Raw genomic sequence first — 16,478 nt, 5'->3', positions numbered from 1 at the left:
CACAACCTCAACATAAAGGCAAACACAAGGATGTATGTGTGCACACTAGTCCCAGGTCCTCCAGCCTTTGGTCAGCTGAAGCAGGGGGCGGGGTGGTGGAAACACCTCCCCTGCATCAAACCACGCCCCTTTTGGCCCCACCGTTTACTGGACTTAACACTGAAGTGTCTCAACAGCGCCGCAGACCCCAGTCCGGCTAACAGGTGAGAAGCGGCCCCATGGGAGCGTAGAAGGGGAATCGTCTTGTCTCTACAGACTCCTAGCTTCCTCTGCCCTGGGGTTTTGGATCCCAGTGGCAGAACCCGAGTCCTGCCATAGCCAAGCTTGGCTCCAAAGGCCTAGTCCTGGGTGGCAGCTCCTAAGCGGATTGAAGGCTGAAAGAAGGTGACCATGAGAGGAACCAGGGGGATGGAGACGGAGGGAGGTGCTGGGTAGAAGATAGGGAGGAATTACTTGACAGAAGATGGACATTGAAAGAGCTGGGGATGTCCCCTTAGTTTTGAGGACAGAGGGGGTTGCCTGAGGGGTAAGGGTGGGAGGTCCAGCTGGATGTGAGGGGGGAGGGGCAGCATGGTCAAACTGAGGGACACTTGGGCCTGAAGAGATGGAGGGCACATGAATCTGATAGAGGGGGCTCCTGGGTCAGAGGCAGTCCTTGGTAACCTCCTGGGATTTTAAGGTCTTTGGCCAATGCCTCATCAACTGCCCATTCTCTGCTCTGCCTGGCATCATCTCCTGGGTATGCATAAAGAACACCACCCTGAGCTCCCAGAAAAGGATGGCCAAACCTCACTCCATAACCCATCTGACTCTTAGCTCAGGTGGACATGGCCTGCAGGGACCGTACTCAACCTAGGGGCCTGGCCTGGGCCCTGCAACTGACCCTGGCATGGATCCTGCTAGGGGCCTGTGAAGGGAGCCATCCACTCCCCATTAGGTCCCAGAGACACAATAGGCTGACAGCCAATCTGGGCACAGGACAGCTGCATCTAGCAGGTGAGCACTCCAGACCCCGTCTAATCCTCAACACCCAAAAACTCACATAAAGCAATGCCAGATTTTTTTTATTATTATTATTTATAATAAGGGCTTAGGGTGACCATGGTGGGCAGCCTGAGCTAGTGCTGAAGAATGGTGGTTAAAGAGCACGAGCTCTGGAATCAAGACTGCCTGGGTTTACATCCCCACTTTGTATCTGTGGAACCCAGGGCAAGTCACTTAACCTCTCTGGGCTTCATGTGAGCCATTAATAAGGGGGAGAAATAATAGACCTATTTCATACAGGTGTTGTAAAGGGGTGTATATGAGCATTTGAGAACTTATACATTAACAGGGGCAAGAAAAATAAATATTTTTTTTTATTATTCAGTGAGGAGAGGGGAGGCAGAGACAGACTCCCACATGTGCCCCGCCTGGAATCCACTCTGCAAGCCCATTAGGGGGCAATGCTCTGCCCATCTGGGGCATTGCTGAGCTCTTCTTAGTGCCTGAGGCAGAGGCCATGGAGTTGTCCTCAGTGTTCGGGGCCAACTCGCTCCAGTTGAGCTATGGCTGCAGAAGAGGAAGACAAAGTGAGGGAGAGAGAAAAAGAAGCGAGAGAAGGAGGGGTAGAGAAGCAGATAGATACTTTTCCTGTGTGCCCTGACCAGTAATTGAACTCGGAATATCCAAACACTGGGCCAACGCTCTACCACTGAGCCAATTTGCCAGGGCCAAAAATCATTAATTGATTATGATAAATTATTATTATTACTTGAGAGGCATTGTGCCTCAAGATGTCTTGTTTTATGTTTGGGAGGAATTATATAATTGGGGTAAAACCTACCCAAGGATCCAAGATCCCAACTGAAAGGAGTTTCCTTCTCCATTGTCTTCAGAGATGGACACGTCACAGGCACTGGATCCTGTAATCCTCTCAGGAGGCTGTGGGGAGCCCAGCCCTGAGTAAGTACAGCTCCCCCAGTGTTTCCCTGTGCTCTTTGCTCCAGTTGCCCCAGCCAGGGGCCAGAGCCCTTCGCATCTTGACCCATCCGGACCTGTCTCTCCCAATATTCAGGTGTAAATCCTTCCTGGAACACCTCGAAGTTGCCCTCCGCAGTCGCCTCCGTTTCCTGCTATTGGGGATACACCAGACACAGCCGCTCTGCGCGGAGCTCTGCCAGGCTTGGTTGGAGAGGCGGGGTGTGAGGGGAAAGGCCTGTTTTGGGCGGGGCCTGCAGCTTGCAGATCCCAGTGGTTGAAGGGGCATAGCCTACCTTCAACTCAGCCAAGTTGTAAAGACCAAGGCCTTACAGTTTTTAAACTAGACAAAAGGGGCGGAGCCAGTACAGGGGCTTTTAAGATTGGCTGTATGGAGGTGTAGCCTCCTATAGACCCGTCTTTTTTTCTTATAAAGGGGCAAGGACTCTTGATTGAAAAGAGAAGCTAAAAGGGTTGAGAGTGTAAGGGGCTGGCTTGGAGATGGTCTGTGGTGAGCAGGGATATGACCAGTGGTGATAGAGCCCTGGGTATGTGTGGAGAATATAAAATGGGGTGAAATCCGGAGAGAGGGATTTGTAGGGACGTGGCCCTAAAGGCAGGGCCTGGATCTGGGAGAGGGACAAACACTTCCGGATCCTAGGATAGCAGGAATCCCACTGGAACGCAACTGCAGAGCCTTTACCCACCTTCTTTCCACATACCAACCCTAGGTTTGCCACCTGCAAAAGTGATATTACCTGCGGCCCGAATTGGCTCCCACTCCTACAAAAGTTCTGCAACCCTGGCTGCAGTACCTACGGGCAGGTGAGCATGAGACAGAGAGAATGAGGAAGAGGCTGACACCTCCCCTTACTACGTGCTGTCTTAACCTGCCTAGACTCCAGAGTTCAGAGTGGCAATCCCAAGTTCCCCGCTCCCACTCTTCCCCCTTCTACAGTCCAACCACCATAATGGAATACATATGCGTACACCTGTAGCCTCCCTAAGGCCCACAGGGTCCGATTTTGCTCTTCCCAGGAACTGTTTCTGCTCTAGGCCCATCCACAGTCTGAAGCTCCAGAGGCCCACTATCACCCTCCCCAGGCCCCAGCCCACCCCTTCCCCTTAGGACTCAGTAAAGACTACTCGCCCCACCCAAGTCCCCGCCGACTCTATGGCCCCTCTCCCAGACTCCCAGGAGGACCCTGAGTCCAGAATTGCCTGCCCCAAGACCTCTCCTCTGGCGACTACTATCATTGTAACTCCCAGCCTTCCCCTTCCCAAGGCAATGGTCCTAAAAACGCCCTCTGCCTACACCAGACAGCCACATCCCCAAGGTATCTGCACTCCGCCTATTAGGGTCCTAACTCCACCTCTCCTCCCAGACCTTCACTGACGGGATGGACCTTTGCGGCTCGGCTTTGGGTTATGCGCTGCCGGTGGCAGTTCCTGGAGCTGGTCACTGCCTCAACATTTCCATCTCGGTGCTTCCGCATCCTGGACAGGGACGGAGAGCCCGGGAAACCATTTTCCGGCGCTCCCGCCATCCACGCATCTGGATTCTGGACACTGCCGGCAGCGGGAGTGGCAGCGGAAGCGGCCGCAGCCCCTAGGAGGCGCCTGGTCTTAAGATGGGAGATGCACCCCTTTGTCCCCAAGCCCTGACCGCCTTTCTAGACACTCAGAGCTCCACTCCTCCCCCCTCTGCCTTCTAGTTTCTAGAGCCCTATCCCTCCTACCTGGACCTGGAGTCCCAGAGAATTGCCCCTCTCCAGAATATTAGAGAAACATCCCAACTCTAGCTGTCTCCTTCTTCCCCCCAACCCCAGAATAAAGTCGCCAATTAGAGCTCATGATGTGACAGCTTCTTGGGGAAACGAGGAAATAGTTGCCAGTGATAGGCATCTCTCTCTCTCTCTCTCTCTTTTTTTTTTTTTTGTCAGCGGGACAGAGAGGAAGGGAGAAGCATCCATTCTTCGTTGTGTCACTTTAGTTGTTCATTCATTGCTTCCTCATATGTACCGTGATGGGGGTAGGGGGCTACAGCAGAACGAGTGTCCTCTTGTTCAAGCCAGCAACCTCGAGCTCAAGCTGGTGAGTCCATGCTCAAGCGGAAGCGGAATGAGCCCCCACTCAAGTGGGCGACCTCAGGGTTTCCACCCTGGGTCCTCCGCATCCCAGTCTTGTCGTTCCATCTACCTTAACACCACGGGGTCAGGCCCATTTTTAATCCTCAGGTCCTAGAGTTAGGGACTGATTCACACTAGTGTGTAAATGATGATGGCCTGTATTCTGGAGCAATCCTTTTGTGACTTGGAATAATCTGGTGTCAGGAATTGGGAGAGGGCTGGGGTCAGAAGAAGGGCTGACAAGTGTGGAAGGTATAATATATTCTTTTTTTTTTTTTTTTAAAAATACGTTGTTGTTGTTTTTTTGTTTTTTTTTTTTACATAGGCAGAGATAGACAGGGACAGACAGACAGGAACGGAGAGAGAGAGATGAGAAGCATCAATCATTAGTTTCTCGTTGTGCGTTGTGACTTCTTAGTTGTTCATTGATTGCTTTCTCATATGTGCCTTGACCCCGGGCCTTCAGCAGACCGAGTAACCCCTTGCCGGAGCCAGAGACCTTGGGTCCAAGCTGGTGAGCTTTTTTGCTCAAGCCAGATGAGCCCGTGCTCAAGCTGGCGACCTCGGGGTCTCGAACCTGGGTCCTTCCGCATCCCAGTCCGACGCTCTATCCACTGCGCCACCACCTGGTCAGGCGGTATGATATATTCTTCCACTGTGTGCCACCAAGAAAAAGCTCCCTTCCTTCCTCCCCATTCTCCAAATCCTTAAGGCAAAGGACCAGACTCAGATTTAGGATTTGGGTTGTAAGCAGTACTACTAATCCTCCTCCTCCTCACCTATAAAACAGGGACAAAGTCCCTTCTAGTTCTATTATTATTATTTATTTTTTACAGAGACAGAGAGAGTCAGAGAGAGGGATAGACAGGGACAGACAGACAGGAACAGAGAGAGATGAGAAGCATCAATCATTAGTTTTTCATTGCACGTTGCAACACCTTAGTTGTTCATTGATTGCTTTCTCATATGTGCCTTGACCGCGGGCCTTCAGCAGACCGAGTAACCCCTTGCTGGAGCCAGCAACCTTGGGTTCAAGCTGGTGGGCTTTTCCTCAAACCAGATGAGCCCGCGCTCAAGTTGGCAACCTCGGGGTCTCGAACCTGGGTCCTCTGCATCCCAGTCCAACGCTCTATCCACTGCGCCACCACCTGGTCAGGCAGTCCCTTCTAGTTCAATAGAGCAAGACTGATAAATGCCAAGAACTCTTATACCTGTAGTGACAAGGTGGAATTCTCACCTCTAATTTATTTTTCATTTTATATAGTGTACATAATCCATATTTATTAACTAAAGAGATTTCTCCCATCTCCATAGTACAAATATGTAAACTTTAATTTGTCTTTACTAGTCTTTCATGAATAAAGTACTTTAAAAAGCAAAAAAAAAAAAAAAAAAAAAAGGATTGATGCATGCTTTTTGTGTCTAGGCACTGCTGAAATAGACCAGGTTCATTCCCTGCCCTCAGTGCTCACTTACGTTGCTGGTGGGAGTGCCATTGGGCACAAGCCTCCACAGAAAGGAATTTTGAAAATATTTCTTCAAATTAGATTCAAACACATAGATTTTCTGACCGAGCAACCCAGCCTCTGGGAACTTATCCTACAGAGCTATATACAAGAAATGATGGCTTATTCCCATTATTTCCTACTATACAGTTTTAACAGCAAGCTGAGCCATAACTCAAGGCTATTAAGAGACATTTTACAGCCCTGGCCAGGTAGCTCAGTTGGTTAGAGTGTCATCCCACTATACCAAGATTGTAAATTCAATCCCTAGTCACAGCGGATACAAGAGTCAACCAATGAGAGCATAAATAAGTGGAATAAGTCTGTTTCTCTCAAATCAATAAGTAGAAATAAAAATGAGGCATTAGCCTCACCAGGTGGTGGTGCTGTGGACAGAACGTTGGACTGGGACACGGAGGACCCAGGTTTGAAACCCCTAAGGTTGCTGGCTTGAGTGCGGGCTCATCTGGTTTGAGTAAGACTCACTACCTTAAGCTTGAGGGCTTGAAAAGGGGTCACTCTGTCTGCTGTAGCCCCCCCATCAAGGCACATATGAGAAAGCAATCAATGAACAACTAAGGTGCCGCAACGAAGAACTGATGCTTCTCATCTCTCTCCCTTCCTGACTGTCCCTCTCTGTGTCTCTATCTCTATCATACACACAAAAATGAGGCATTAAACAAACTATAGGACAGTCACACTAGAGGACTCTTCATCTGTAAAGCAAGTAAGGAAGGTCTTTAGATACCCATTTGGATTACCTCCAAGATATATGTGGCACAAAGATTAATGTGCATTTTCTCTGGTACATTTTGTTCCCATGTAAAAAAAAAAAAAAAAAAAGAATGTATCCAGCCTGGCCAGGCTGTGGTGTAGTGGATAGAGTGTCAACATGGGACATTGAGGACTCAGTTTTGAAACCCTGAGGTCACCAACTGAGCGCAGGCTCATCTGGCTTGAACGCAGAGTCACCAGCTTGAACGTGAGATTATAGACATAACCCCATGATAGCTGCTTGAGTCCAAAAGTCGCTGGCTCGAAGCCCAAGGTCACTGGCTCTGCTGGGGCTCCCTCCACCCCCATCAAAGCATGTGTGAGAAAGCAATCACTGAACAACTAAAGTGCCACAACTACAAGTTGATGCTTCTCATCTCTCTCTCTCAAGAAACAAAAAGCCCTGGCCAGATAGTTTGGTTGGTTGGTTGGAGTGTTGTCCAGAAGTGCAGAAGTTGCCAGTTTGATCCCTGGTCAGGGCACAGACTGATATTTCTGTCTGTCTCTCTCTCCCTGACTATAAACAAACAAACAAACAAACAAACTTTATTAAAAAAAAAAAAGAATGTTTTTGTACATATGTTTGTAACGTGGGTTATCTCTGGAAGGACCTAGGAGGCATCTGTTACGGTCTGAATGTTTGTGTCCCCCTCAAATTCCTATGTTGAAATCCTTATCCCCAAAGACGATGGTATTAGGAGGTAGAATATTTGGGAAGTGACTAGATCACAAGTGTGAAGACCTCAAGAATGGAGTTAATGCCCCCATTAAAGGGACCCTACAGATTCCTCACCCTGCTCCCATGTGAGCACACAGTGAGAAGTCAGCAGTCTGCAACCCAGAAGAGAGCCCTTATCAGAACATGACCATGCAGATATCCTGACGTTGGACTTCTAGCCTCTAAGAACTGTACTAAATGTCTTGTTAACAAGCCACGCAATCTGTGGTATATGGTTATTGTATCCCAAACAGACTGAGACAACGGGTAAGCCCACCAGTGAGCTGGGGCAAGGTGCTTCTCAATCTGTTCCTTCCTAATTCTGTATCATATAAACATATTTTAAAACAAAATCTATCAACATGACCTGTGGTGACACAATAGATAAAGCATTGACCTAGAATGAGGAGGTCACCAGTTTGAAGCCCGGGGCTTGCCCAGTTAGGGCACATAGGAGAAGCAACTATGAGTAAATCCTTCCCAACCCTCCCCCCAGCCTTTCTCTCTCTCTCTTCTCTTTAAAATCAATAAATAAAATCTTTTAGCCCTGGTTGGATAGTTCAGTTGGTTAGAGCATCGTCCCAAAAAGCAGAAGTTGCTGGTTCGATCCCTGGTCAGGGCACATATAGGAACAGATCTATATTCCTGTCTCTCTCTCTCTCTCTTCCCCTCCCTTCTTCTCTCACTAAAATCAATCAATAAATTTTTTTTTAATCTTTAAAAAAAATTCAATCAAACAGTGGCCCACCTTGTTTAAACAGCAAGTCAGTAGCTGGGTCCAGCCACAGAACACACTCCCATCCTCCTCCACCACAAAGTACAATCCCCACACTTGGCTTTCCTTAAGCAATTTTAATCAGAGGGGGTACAGGCTGGCTCCTAGAGAGTGGTGGCTGACTGTAGGCCACGTTCCTGGAAGTACCGGTGAGGGAAATGGGAGTGAATTCGGGAGCTTTCGTTGAAATAGGATGTGATCCTCCCTAGTCCCTCCTGATCTGCTGTTGGCAAGTCCTCCCTGTGGGTGAGAGGTGGTGACACTGTCTACCTTGTGGGGAGGTGGCCTTCGCAGGTAGGGCTGAGCCATAGCCTCCTTCCCTCCTCACAGCACTTCTGGGACACCCACCACATAATGCTTTCTGCTTCCTTCTCCAGGATATTCTGGGCCGTGCGCCAACTGAACCGGACAAACTGGGGAAAGCCAAACACAGGCTCCACATGCTTCTTCAACCATGCTTTCGTCTTAGGATCTAGTACAGGGTGGGATGGGTAATGATGGCAGCCCCTGAGCCCTGCTATAAAGTCCTAGCTTCTCAGCCTGCCAGCTGATGCCCTACCACCTCATCTCAGGCCTACTCTTTTTTTTTTTTACAGAGACAGAGAGAGAGTCAGAGAGAGGGACAGATGGGGACAGACAGACAAGAACGGAGAAAGATGAGAAGCATCAATCATCAGTTATTTTTTTTTAATTTATTTTTTACAGAGACAGAGAGTGAGTCAGAGAGAAGGATAGGTAGGGACAGACAGACAGAAACGGAGAGAGATGAGAAGCATCAATCATTAGTTTTTCATTGTGCATTGCAACACCTTAGTTGTTCATTGATTGCTTTCTCATATGTGTCTTGACCGCAGGCCTTCAGCGGACCGAGTAACCCCTTGCTCGAGCCAGTGACCTTGGGTTCAAGCTAGTGGGCTTCTTGCTTAAACCAGATGAGCCCGTGCTCAAGCTGGTGACCTCAGGGCCTCGAACCTGGGTCCTCTGCATCCCAGTCCGACACTCTATTCACTGCACCACCGCCTGGTCAGGCTCAGGCCTACTCTTGAGTACCTAAGGCACCTCCCACTGTCTGAGACATCTTCCTGCCTCAGGACCTTTGAACAGTCACTTCCCCTCCAATTCTTCACCTGGCCAACAGTTGCTCAAGGTAAAATTTAAGAAGACTGCCTCTGCCCTAGCTGATTAGCTCAGTTGTTTAGAACATCATCCCAAAATGCCAAGGTTGCAGGCTCAAACCCAAGTCAGGGCACATAGGGGAAGTAACCAATGAATGCACAACTAAGTGGAACAACAAATGAATGCTTCTCTCTCTCTCTCTCTCTTCCTTCCTTCTTCTGTCTAAAATCAATCAATAGAATAAAATAATAAAAATAAATCAGAAATTAGATTAAATTTTTAAAAAGAAGACTGCTCCTGAGACATCTATCTCCCTTACCCCATAAGAACAACAGTTAAATTTGCATTTGTGAACCATCAGGTTATAACCATGGGCTCAGTGGGGACAGTGAAATCCTTGTTTGTCTTGCTCACAGCTATATCCCCTGAGCTGCAGGGCATGTACCAGGTACTCAGTAAGCACTGAATGCTGGCCAAAGTGTTTTTGGCCTGGGCTTGGTTTCCTGACTTTGGCCTCATCTAAGTTCCAATCATAGACTGTGTCACCCCACCCACCTGCCAGTTATTTCCTAGGCCTCAGAAGGACCAGGGGGTTCATTGAAGCCAACCACTGAATCTTCAAATCTGCTCTCTGTGTGTGTGTTTCTGTTGTATGTGTCAGGGGAGCACAATCACTTCTACTTCAGATAAGAAAACCAAGCCTCATAATGGGGAGAAAAATGAAAGATTGAAGCTGAAACCACTGGACACAGTGACCTCACCATGAGTCTCAGTCCCTCACTGAGGCTTCAGAGACAGCATCGAGAAGGGAGGGTGCACACGGGCCATGAGCTCCCAGTCTGGGCCTCACCTCTTCCACTGTGGAGCAGGGTAAGCAGGCCCACTCTCAGGCCCGCCTGGTCAGAGTGATCACCAGTATCACTGGCTCAGGGCAGCTCCTACAGCTGCCCAATCATCTGCTCACCATTGGGGTAGCCTGAGCCATAATCAGTGTCCAGGTCCTGTAGTTTTTCCAGAAACTGCCAGTTCTTCACAGCCTGGTCACGGGCCACCTGTGGACAAGAAAGGCACTTAGGATTTCCCTCCCTCGAGGCAGCCACACCTGACCTCTACCCAGAGAGATGCTGGGGGCCAGTCATGGATAGCAAAGGGCTGACCTTGGCGCAGATGCTGGCAGCACTGACCACGGGGTACAGGGCATCTGCCTTGGCCTTGACCGTCACCTCAATGCCAGGAAAACGCTGCTGCAGTCGCTCCTGGTATGTCTCTGGCAGTCCCACAGTGTCCACAAATACCTGCAGTGGTGACAGAAATGTATTCATTCAACAAACACTAGGGCAAACAACTGTGCAAATGATTCAGCCTCACAGCTTTTGCCCTTGCTGTTCCTGCTTCCTGAAATACTCTTCTCTCAGCTTGTCCCAGGCTGCATCTTTCTCAGGGGTCTCAACTCAAGCATGACCCCTAAAGGAGCTTTCCCAATCAAGCTGTACCTATTCTACATCTATTGAGCACCTACTGCATAACATGCGCTGCATTTAATACTGAGAACATGGCAGTGAATACACCAGACAAAAATCCACATTCTCATGGAGGGAATACCCTAGTGAGGACCACAGACAAGAAACAAGGTAAATAATAAAGGATAGGGGAGAGTTGGATGAGATTGTCATTTCATTCATTCATTCATTCATTCATAGGCGAGAGGAGGGGAGACAATGAGGCAGACTCCCCCATGTGCCCAACCAGGATACACCTGGCAACCCCGTGGGGGGCCAATGCTCAAGCACTAACTATTTTTAGCACCTGTGCCGAAGCTGGGCCCAACTAAGCTATCCTCAGCACCCGGGGCCACACTTGAACCAATCGAGCCACTGGCTATAGGATGGGAAAAAGGAGATCTCAAAAGGGAAGGTCAAAGAGAAGTAGATGGTCACTTTTCCTATGTGCCCTGACCAGGAGTCAAACCCAGGACGTTCATATACTTGAACATTGCTATATCCCCTCCATTTTATTTATTTATTTTGAGAGAGAGGAAAGTGGGGGAGGGGGGCAGGAGGCAGGGGAAGAGACAGAGAACAAGAGAGAGGAAAAAGCATCAACCTGTTGTAACACTTAGTTGTGCCACTGATTGCTTCTCATATATGCCCTGACCAGGGCTTAAACCAGCAACCTCAGAAATTGAGTTGGCCAGCCCCAAGATCGAGCTGTTGACCCCAGGGTTGAGTTGGCGATGAAGGAATCAAGCCAACGATACTATATCAAACTGGTGACCTCAGCACTCCAGGACAAAGCTCTATCCACTGAGCAACTGGCCAGGGCACTAGGTTGTCTTTGTGAAGATTTTATTTATTGGTTTTAGAGAGGTGAGAGAGAGAAGAGGGGGAAGGAGAGCGAAGCACTAACTCATAGTAGTTGCTTCTTGTATGTACCTTAACTGGCCACTCTGGGGCTTTGAACTGACAACCTCAGCTTTCCAGATGGACTCTCTATCCACTGGGCCACCACAAGACAGGCCAAGCAAGGGGATTTCATTTTAAACAGAGATGGGAAGTTCAGGGAAAGTCCCTCTGAAGTGGTGACATTTCAATAAAGGCCTAAAAAAAATAAAGGAATGAATGTACCATGTGTATGGAGATCTGGGAGTGTTCTGGGCAGAGGAAATAGCCAGTGCAAAGGCCCTGAGGTGGAACCATGTTTAGTATGCTGTGCAGCAGTAAGGAGGCCCCATGGCTGGAGCTGAGAGAATGTTAGGGAAGGCAAAAGGGAAAGTGATCTCCACAGCAATTATTGTTCTCAGAAATCACCTTTAGTATTTGCTTACTAGCTGAACACCCACCTCCCTAACTTGGTCATGAAGTCGAGCATAGGGCTTTGTCTGTTCCAGTATTCCATCACAGCTCCACATTCCAGTTTTGTTTCTCAGCCACCTCCTCAGCAAGGCCTCCCCTGTCCCATTCCCTACCACAGTGTATTTGCCCATGTCATTCTCTCAAACCAGCTGGTTCTTTGCCTCAGAGCACTCGAGGCATACTTACTTCTGTTTCTCTCTGGTAATATAATCTCATTCCCTTTGACTAATTTTTCCTGATTTAATTTCTACTGTGATAAAAAAATTAAATGTTGATTTACATTTTTATTTTTTGTAAGGATTTTTTTTTAATTTATTCATTTTAGAAAGGAGAGAGAGAAAGAAGGGGGGGAGGAGCAGGAAGCATCAATTCCTATATGTGCCTTGACCAGGCAAGCCCAGGGTTTTGAACCCGCGACCTCAGCATTTCCAGGTCGACGCTTTATCCACTGCGCCATCACAGGTCAGGCCGAGATTTACATTTTTAAAAATGACTATCAGCTGCTGCTGTATTGAGAGCAGATTGTAGGGGAGGGGGCTGAAGGTGGGGAAATCAAAGAAGAGAATGGGGCAGTGTCCAGGATTGGAGGGTACTCTGGGCTAGGACAAGTGGACAGATGTAGGATTTGTTCTGGACACAGAGCATTTCAGTCTGAAATAGATGGAGATAGGCGTGAGCCCCAACCATACTCCTCAGTAGGGCACATATTTAGGGTAGGAAAAGCAGAAGTCAACAGCAGCAACAGATATTCCTAAGGTACTACAGATATCTCTGACACTGAATCGCCCAGTGCACTCCTACCCACATTTTACCCTGAGGTGTTCAAACGGAGCAACTCAACAGCTCACCTGAGCAACTTTCACGTCCTGGTCCAACGCATACTGCACCAGCCCAGCGGCTGTATCATGCGACAGAGAGTTCAGGTTGTATTTGACTCTGCAGTGGGGGACAGAGACCAGTCAACTCCATTCCAGCCACCGACCCCTTCCAGCCTAGGCTGGCTGTCCCTCCACCCTGGTCCCTCCCAGGGATCCCTCACCGCCCAAGCATGCTGGTAGAGATGAGGTTTGGAGACAGCACGTCCAGTGCCCAGCCCACAAAGTCCCCATCCTCCTCCATTTTCGCAAACAGCTTGTCCCGCTCGCTCTCCGACAGGGTCTTTGAGTCTGGGAAAAGTGTTGAAAGAGAAGGGGAGAGGCTGGTTCTTCCAATTCCTGCTCTCCCTCCAGTTTACACCCGCCCCTGCACCCTCCCCAGACATCCGCCAAGGACTCACCTGCCACTTTCAGGGCCTCCAGATCTCCCAGGCGAGACAGGGGACAATAACAAATGGCGTAGACCATGGGGCCTGGGGAAGCGGGGATCCAACCAGTGAGCGGATGAAAGCCGCCATCCCTGTTCCATCATCACCATTTTTTCCGGTACCAGTGTCATGGCTATCATCACTATCACCTCCCACACCGAATCGGTACAATTCTGGCTCCCAATCCAGCAATTTGCATCTTCTTTATCGCGTCCCGCCCCAACCCCGGCCCTGAGGGCTCACCCAGCACCGGGCCCCGGCCCGCTTCATCGACGCCCAGGACGCACGGCTCCTTGCGGCACACTGCGGGCACAGGCGAGTTCAGGCGACAGCGGCCTGTATTATCTCTCTCCAGCTCTCCGAGTTCCATACCGCTCCCGCCACCGCGTAGGTCTCCGCGCGAGTTTGCCGCAGACCCCCTCAGTGGTTCTAGGTCTCGACCAATCAGCACACAGGACTCACCCTAAAGCTCCCGCTGCCGCCGTTGACGTTTGCGCAGCAGACGCCAACGCCGTGTGGCTTCCTGGGAATTGTAGTTCCTGGGGGCCGACCACAGAGCTCTGAGAACCCGGGTGGGAAGGGTCGCTTTCGAAACTCCACCCGGAGGTCTCCAGAGCCTCGCCCGCGGGGCTGGTAGGAAAAGTAGAAAATAAACGGGAAACTGAGGTGGACCTTGGAGGACCGGCCTAATCAGGGCCTATATAAAATGGATAACATGAATAGTTAAATATTTTAAATTAAGAAAGTAATTTTTTTATTTATTCATTTTAGAAAGGAGAGGGAGAGAGAGAGGATAGACAGAGAGAGAGAAGGGGGGGAGGAGCTGGAAGCATCAACTCCCATATGTGCCTTGACCACACTCTCCCTTTCTTTCCACCCACCCTGGAGACTTGCCAGACCACCCAGCCCGCTTTCTCTGCACCCCTTCTCTCACCCGGACTCAGAGCCCCCAGTAGCAGTCGATAGGCTTGCAGGATGAACAATCCCGTTGCCGGCAGGGTCGCACCTGAACCAGGTTCTCGCGGTCCATGAACACCGGGTCCGGCGCTGTGCCCAGCACCTTGCGACTGCGCTCCTGCTTGCCCAGGTCACAAAGACAGCGCCACTTTCCCCACGGGCCAAAGATCGAGTCCCCCGCGTCTAGGAATGGAAGGCCATGTGTTGGGGGGGAACCTACCCCCAAGACCTCCTGTAGGGAAGGAGGCGGCTAAAGACACTAATAACAACAGTTCATGTTTGCAGCGCTGTGCTCTGTGCCAGGTGCCCTGCCATAGATGATCTCGTTTATCTTCCCATTACTTCTAGGTCGTGAAACTGAGATCAAGAAAAAGCAAGCCACCTCTCTGAGTTCAAACATCTGGTGAATGACCCAGAGAGACTGCAAACTGACATTTCCTACCTGTGCCAGATGGGACTATGGTAGAACACCCTTCATGCCCACCCTCAGAAGCTGACTCCCATTTCAGGGACATGATCATAAGCCTGTCCAGCGGGCACAGTGCCACCTGACCAAGCAGGTCTGTCAGGTGGTAAATTGAAAAATATAATTAGCATAATAAAGATACTTAAAGTCCTTGGCACTGTGCTAGCTTATAAAACAAAAACAAAGAATCTGATCACTTTTTTTTTTTTTTTTTTTAGAATTTGATCACTTTTAAAACAACCACAACTTGGCCCTGGCTGGTTGGCTCAGTGGTAGAGCGTCGGCCTGGCGTGCAGGAGTCCTGGGTTTGATTCCCGGCCAGGGCACACAGGAGAAGCGCCCATCTGCTTCTCCACCCCTCCCCCTCTCCTTCCTCTCTGTCTCTCTCTTCCCCTCCCTCAGCCAAGGCTCCATTGGAGCAAAATTGGCCTGGGCACTGAGGATGGCTTTTTAGGACCTCTGCCTCAGGTGCTAGAATGGCTCTGGATGCAACAGAGCAACACCCCAGATGGGCAGAGCACCGCCCCCTGGTGGGCATGCCGGGTGGATCCCGGTCAGGTACATACGGGAGTCTGTCCAACTGCCTCCCCGTTTCCAGCTTCAGAAAAATACAAATAATAATAAAAGAAATAATAAAAAATAATAAAACAACTACAACTTACTGAGCGCTTACTCACTCCCCTTTACAGGGTTCTTTTACTGACATCTCCCTAGCCTCAATGAGACAGGCCCTGACTTACCAAGCCTCCATCACACAACACTGACATATTTCATTCTTTCATCAGGTCTTTTGGCCTTGGCATATGCTATTCCCTCTCTTTCCCCTAAATCTTTGTATTTTTTGCCTTTCTTGTCATGCCAGCTCCATTGGTTACCCATCTTCTTCATCCAGCCCTGCTCAGGCTTCAGAAGTTGACCAGTCCTGTCTGACTAGGTGGTAGTGCAGTTGATAAGAGTATTGGACTGGGATGTGGAGGACCCAGTAGGGAACCAGGTTTCAAACCTGGTTTCAAATTCCAAGGTTGCTGGCTTGAGCCAGGGCTCACTAGCTTGAGTGTGGGGTACTGGATTGAGTACAGGATCATAGACATGACCCCATGGTCACTGGCTTGAGTCCAAAGGTCACTGGCTTGAGCAAGGGGTCACTCACTCTGCTGTAGCCCCCCCTTCAAGTTACATATGAGAGCAATCAATGAACAACTAAGCTGCCACAATGAAGAACTGATGCTTCTCATCTCTCTCCCTTCCTATTTGTCCCACTCTATCTGTCAAAAAAGAAAAAAAGAAGGAAAAAAAAAAAACCTGTCGTCTTCTATCTCTGCTCTTCTCTCACCTACCCATGTGTTTATGGGTGTGTCTGCTTGGGTCCTGCTCACCGCCTCTCCTCCGTGTAAGCTGCTTAAAGGCAGTTTAATTCAATTTACAGATGAGAAAACTGAGCCTCTGAGGAAAGTGACCAGCACCAGGGACGTGCCAGTGAGGAGCAGGGTGGAGATCTTAAGTACACGGAGGAGGATCTGTTTGCAGCCAGCTGGCCAGTGAGGCAATGGGGCACCTTTCCGCACCGTCACACCCCCGGCCTGCAGTTACCTTTCTCCTGATACTGCAGCCTTAACTGCTCCCACGTGTCGCCTTCGCCCTGATCGCCGAAGTAATGGTAGTCGGGGGAGACCAGGGCAGGGATCCCCAGCAACAGGAAAATCAGATGTGACAGCAGTAGCCCAGCTGGGCTCCGGGCCATGCTGGACTCCAACCGCCCCCAGCGCGCTCCGGGGCAGAGCCCTGCACGGGTCTGTGGGGCCTCGCTGCCCCACAGTGGGCGTAGTGGGCGCGGCCCACGGTTGCGCGTCTTCCCCAACCGAGGGCCGGCGCGCGGACCCGGCCGACTTCGCTCCCCCTTTCCTACGGCGGCAGTGGATCCAGC

The 16,478-nt window shown here is 49.8% G+C and overlaps 3 protein-coding genes across 8 annotated transcripts; 1 reads left to right on the top strand and 2 right to left on the bottom strand.

Moving 5' to 3' along the window:
• Positions 1 to 81: 81 nt before the first annotated feature.
• Positions 82 to 3,812, top strand: RTBDN (retbindin). Of its 3 annotated transcripts, none has more exons than XM_066253315.1 (6): positions 82 to 203; positions 822 to 996; positions 1,878 to 1,944; positions 2,057 to 2,167; positions 2,691 to 2,784; positions 3,345 to 3,812. In XM_066253315.1, the coding sequence occupies exons 2-6, from the start codon at positions 828 to 830 to the stop codon at positions 3,570 to 3,572; spliced, it is 669 nt and encodes a 222-aa protein (XP_066109412.1). In that variant the 5' UTR covers positions 82 to 203; positions 822 to 827; the 3' UTR covers positions 3,573 to 3,812. The 3 variants fall into 3 exon arrangements, with proteins under 3 accessions (XP_066109412.1, XP_066109410.1, XP_066109411.1); XM_066253313.1 differs by having other exon boundaries at positions 85 to 203; positions 817 to 996; XM_066253314.1 differs by lacking the exon at positions 82 to 203 and adding an exon at positions 210 to 384 and having other exon boundaries at positions 817 to 996.
• Positions 3,813 to 7,922: 4,110 nt separating this feature from the next.
• On the bottom strand, positions 7,923 to 13,732 carry RNASEH2A (ribonuclease H2 subunit A). Of its 3 annotated transcripts, none has more exons than XM_066271760.1 (8): positions 13,594 to 13,732; positions 13,105 to 13,176; positions 12,868 to 12,994; positions 12,677 to 12,764; positions 10,134 to 10,271; positions 9,941 to 10,028; positions 8,209 to 8,332; positions 7,923 to 8,100 (listed from the first exon to the last, which is right to left on the bottom strand). In XM_066271760.1, the coding sequence occupies exons 2-8, from the start codon at positions 13,169 to 13,171 to the stop codon at positions 7,965 to 7,967; spliced, it is 768 nt and encodes a 255-aa protein (XP_066127857.1). In that variant the 5' UTR covers positions 13,172 to 13,176; positions 13,594 to 13,732; the 3' UTR covers positions 7,923 to 7,964. The 3 variants fall into 3 exon arrangements, with proteins under 3 accessions (XP_066127857.1, XP_066127841.1, XP_066127848.1); XM_066271744.1 differs by lacking the exon at positions 13,594 to 13,732 and adding an exon at positions 13,375 to 13,587; XM_066271751.1 differs by lacking the exon at positions 13,594 to 13,732 and adding an exon at positions 13,375 to 13,587 and having other exon boundaries at positions 8,209 to 8,273.
• On the bottom strand, positions 13,624 to 16,476 carry THSD8 (thrombospondin type 1 domain containing 8). Of its 2 annotated transcripts, none has more exons than XM_066271787.1 (3): positions 16,145 to 16,470; positions 14,066 to 14,271; positions 13,624 to 13,761 (listed from the first exon to the last, which is right to left on the bottom strand). In XM_066271787.1, the coding sequence occupies exons 1-2, from the start codon at positions 16,293 to 16,295 to the stop codon at positions 14,072 to 14,074; spliced, it is 351 nt and encodes a 116-aa protein (XP_066127884.1). In that variant the 5' UTR covers positions 16,296 to 16,470; the 3' UTR covers positions 13,624 to 13,761; positions 14,066 to 14,071. The 2 variants fall into 2 exon arrangements, with proteins under 2 accessions (XP_066127884.1, XP_066127893.1); XM_066271796.1 differs by having other exon boundaries at positions 13,693 to 13,828; positions 16,145 to 16,476.
• Positions 16,477 to 16,478: the final 2 nt, after the last annotated feature.

Source organism: Saccopteryx bilineata, chromosome 1 (assembly GCF_036850765.1).
Source record: "Saccopteryx bilineata isolate mSacBil1 chromosome 1, mSacBil1_pri_phased_curated, whole genome shotgun sequence".
In the NCBI taxonomy this organism is placed as follows: domain Eukaryota; kingdom Metazoa; phylum Chordata; class Mammalia; order Chiroptera; family Emballonuridae; genus Saccopteryx; species Saccopteryx bilineata.
Note: the sequence above shows the minus strand (reverse complement) of the source record. Positions and strands in the feature narration are given on the sequence as shown.

Coding starts and splice junctions, on each gene's coding strand:
- RTBDN (XM_066253315.1), top strand. CDS start 828: ATGGCCTGCAGGGACCGTACTCAACCTAGGGGCCTGGCCTGGGCCCTG. Junction 997..1,877: donor AGGACAGCTGCATCTAGCAG/GTGAGCACTCCA, acceptor CATTGTCTTCAG/AGATGGACACGTCACAGGCA. Junction 2,168..2,690: donor GCGGAGCTCTGCCAGGCTTG/GTTGGAGAGGCG, acceptor TACCAACCCTAG/GTTTGCCACCTGCAAAAGTG.
- RNASEH2A (XM_066271744.1), bottom strand. CDS start 13,501: ATGGAACTCGGAGAGCTGGAGAGAGATAATACAGGCCGCTGTCGCCTG. Junction 13,177..13,374: donor GGGCCGGGGCCCGGTGCTGG/GTGAGCCCTCAG, acceptor CCGCTTCCCCAG/GCCCCATGGTCTACGCCATT. Junction 10,272..12,676: donor AGGACGTGAAAGTTGCTCAG/GTGAGCTGTTGA, acceptor TCACCACTGCAG/GTATTTGTGGACACTGTGGG.
- THSD8 (XM_066271796.1), bottom strand. CDS start 16,295: ATGGCCCGGAGCCCAGCTGGGCTACTGCTGTCACATCTGATTTTCCTG. Junction 14,272..16,144: donor GCTGCAGTATCAGGAGAAAG/GTAACTGCAGGC, acceptor TTCCATTCCTAG/ACGCGGGGGACTCGATCTTT.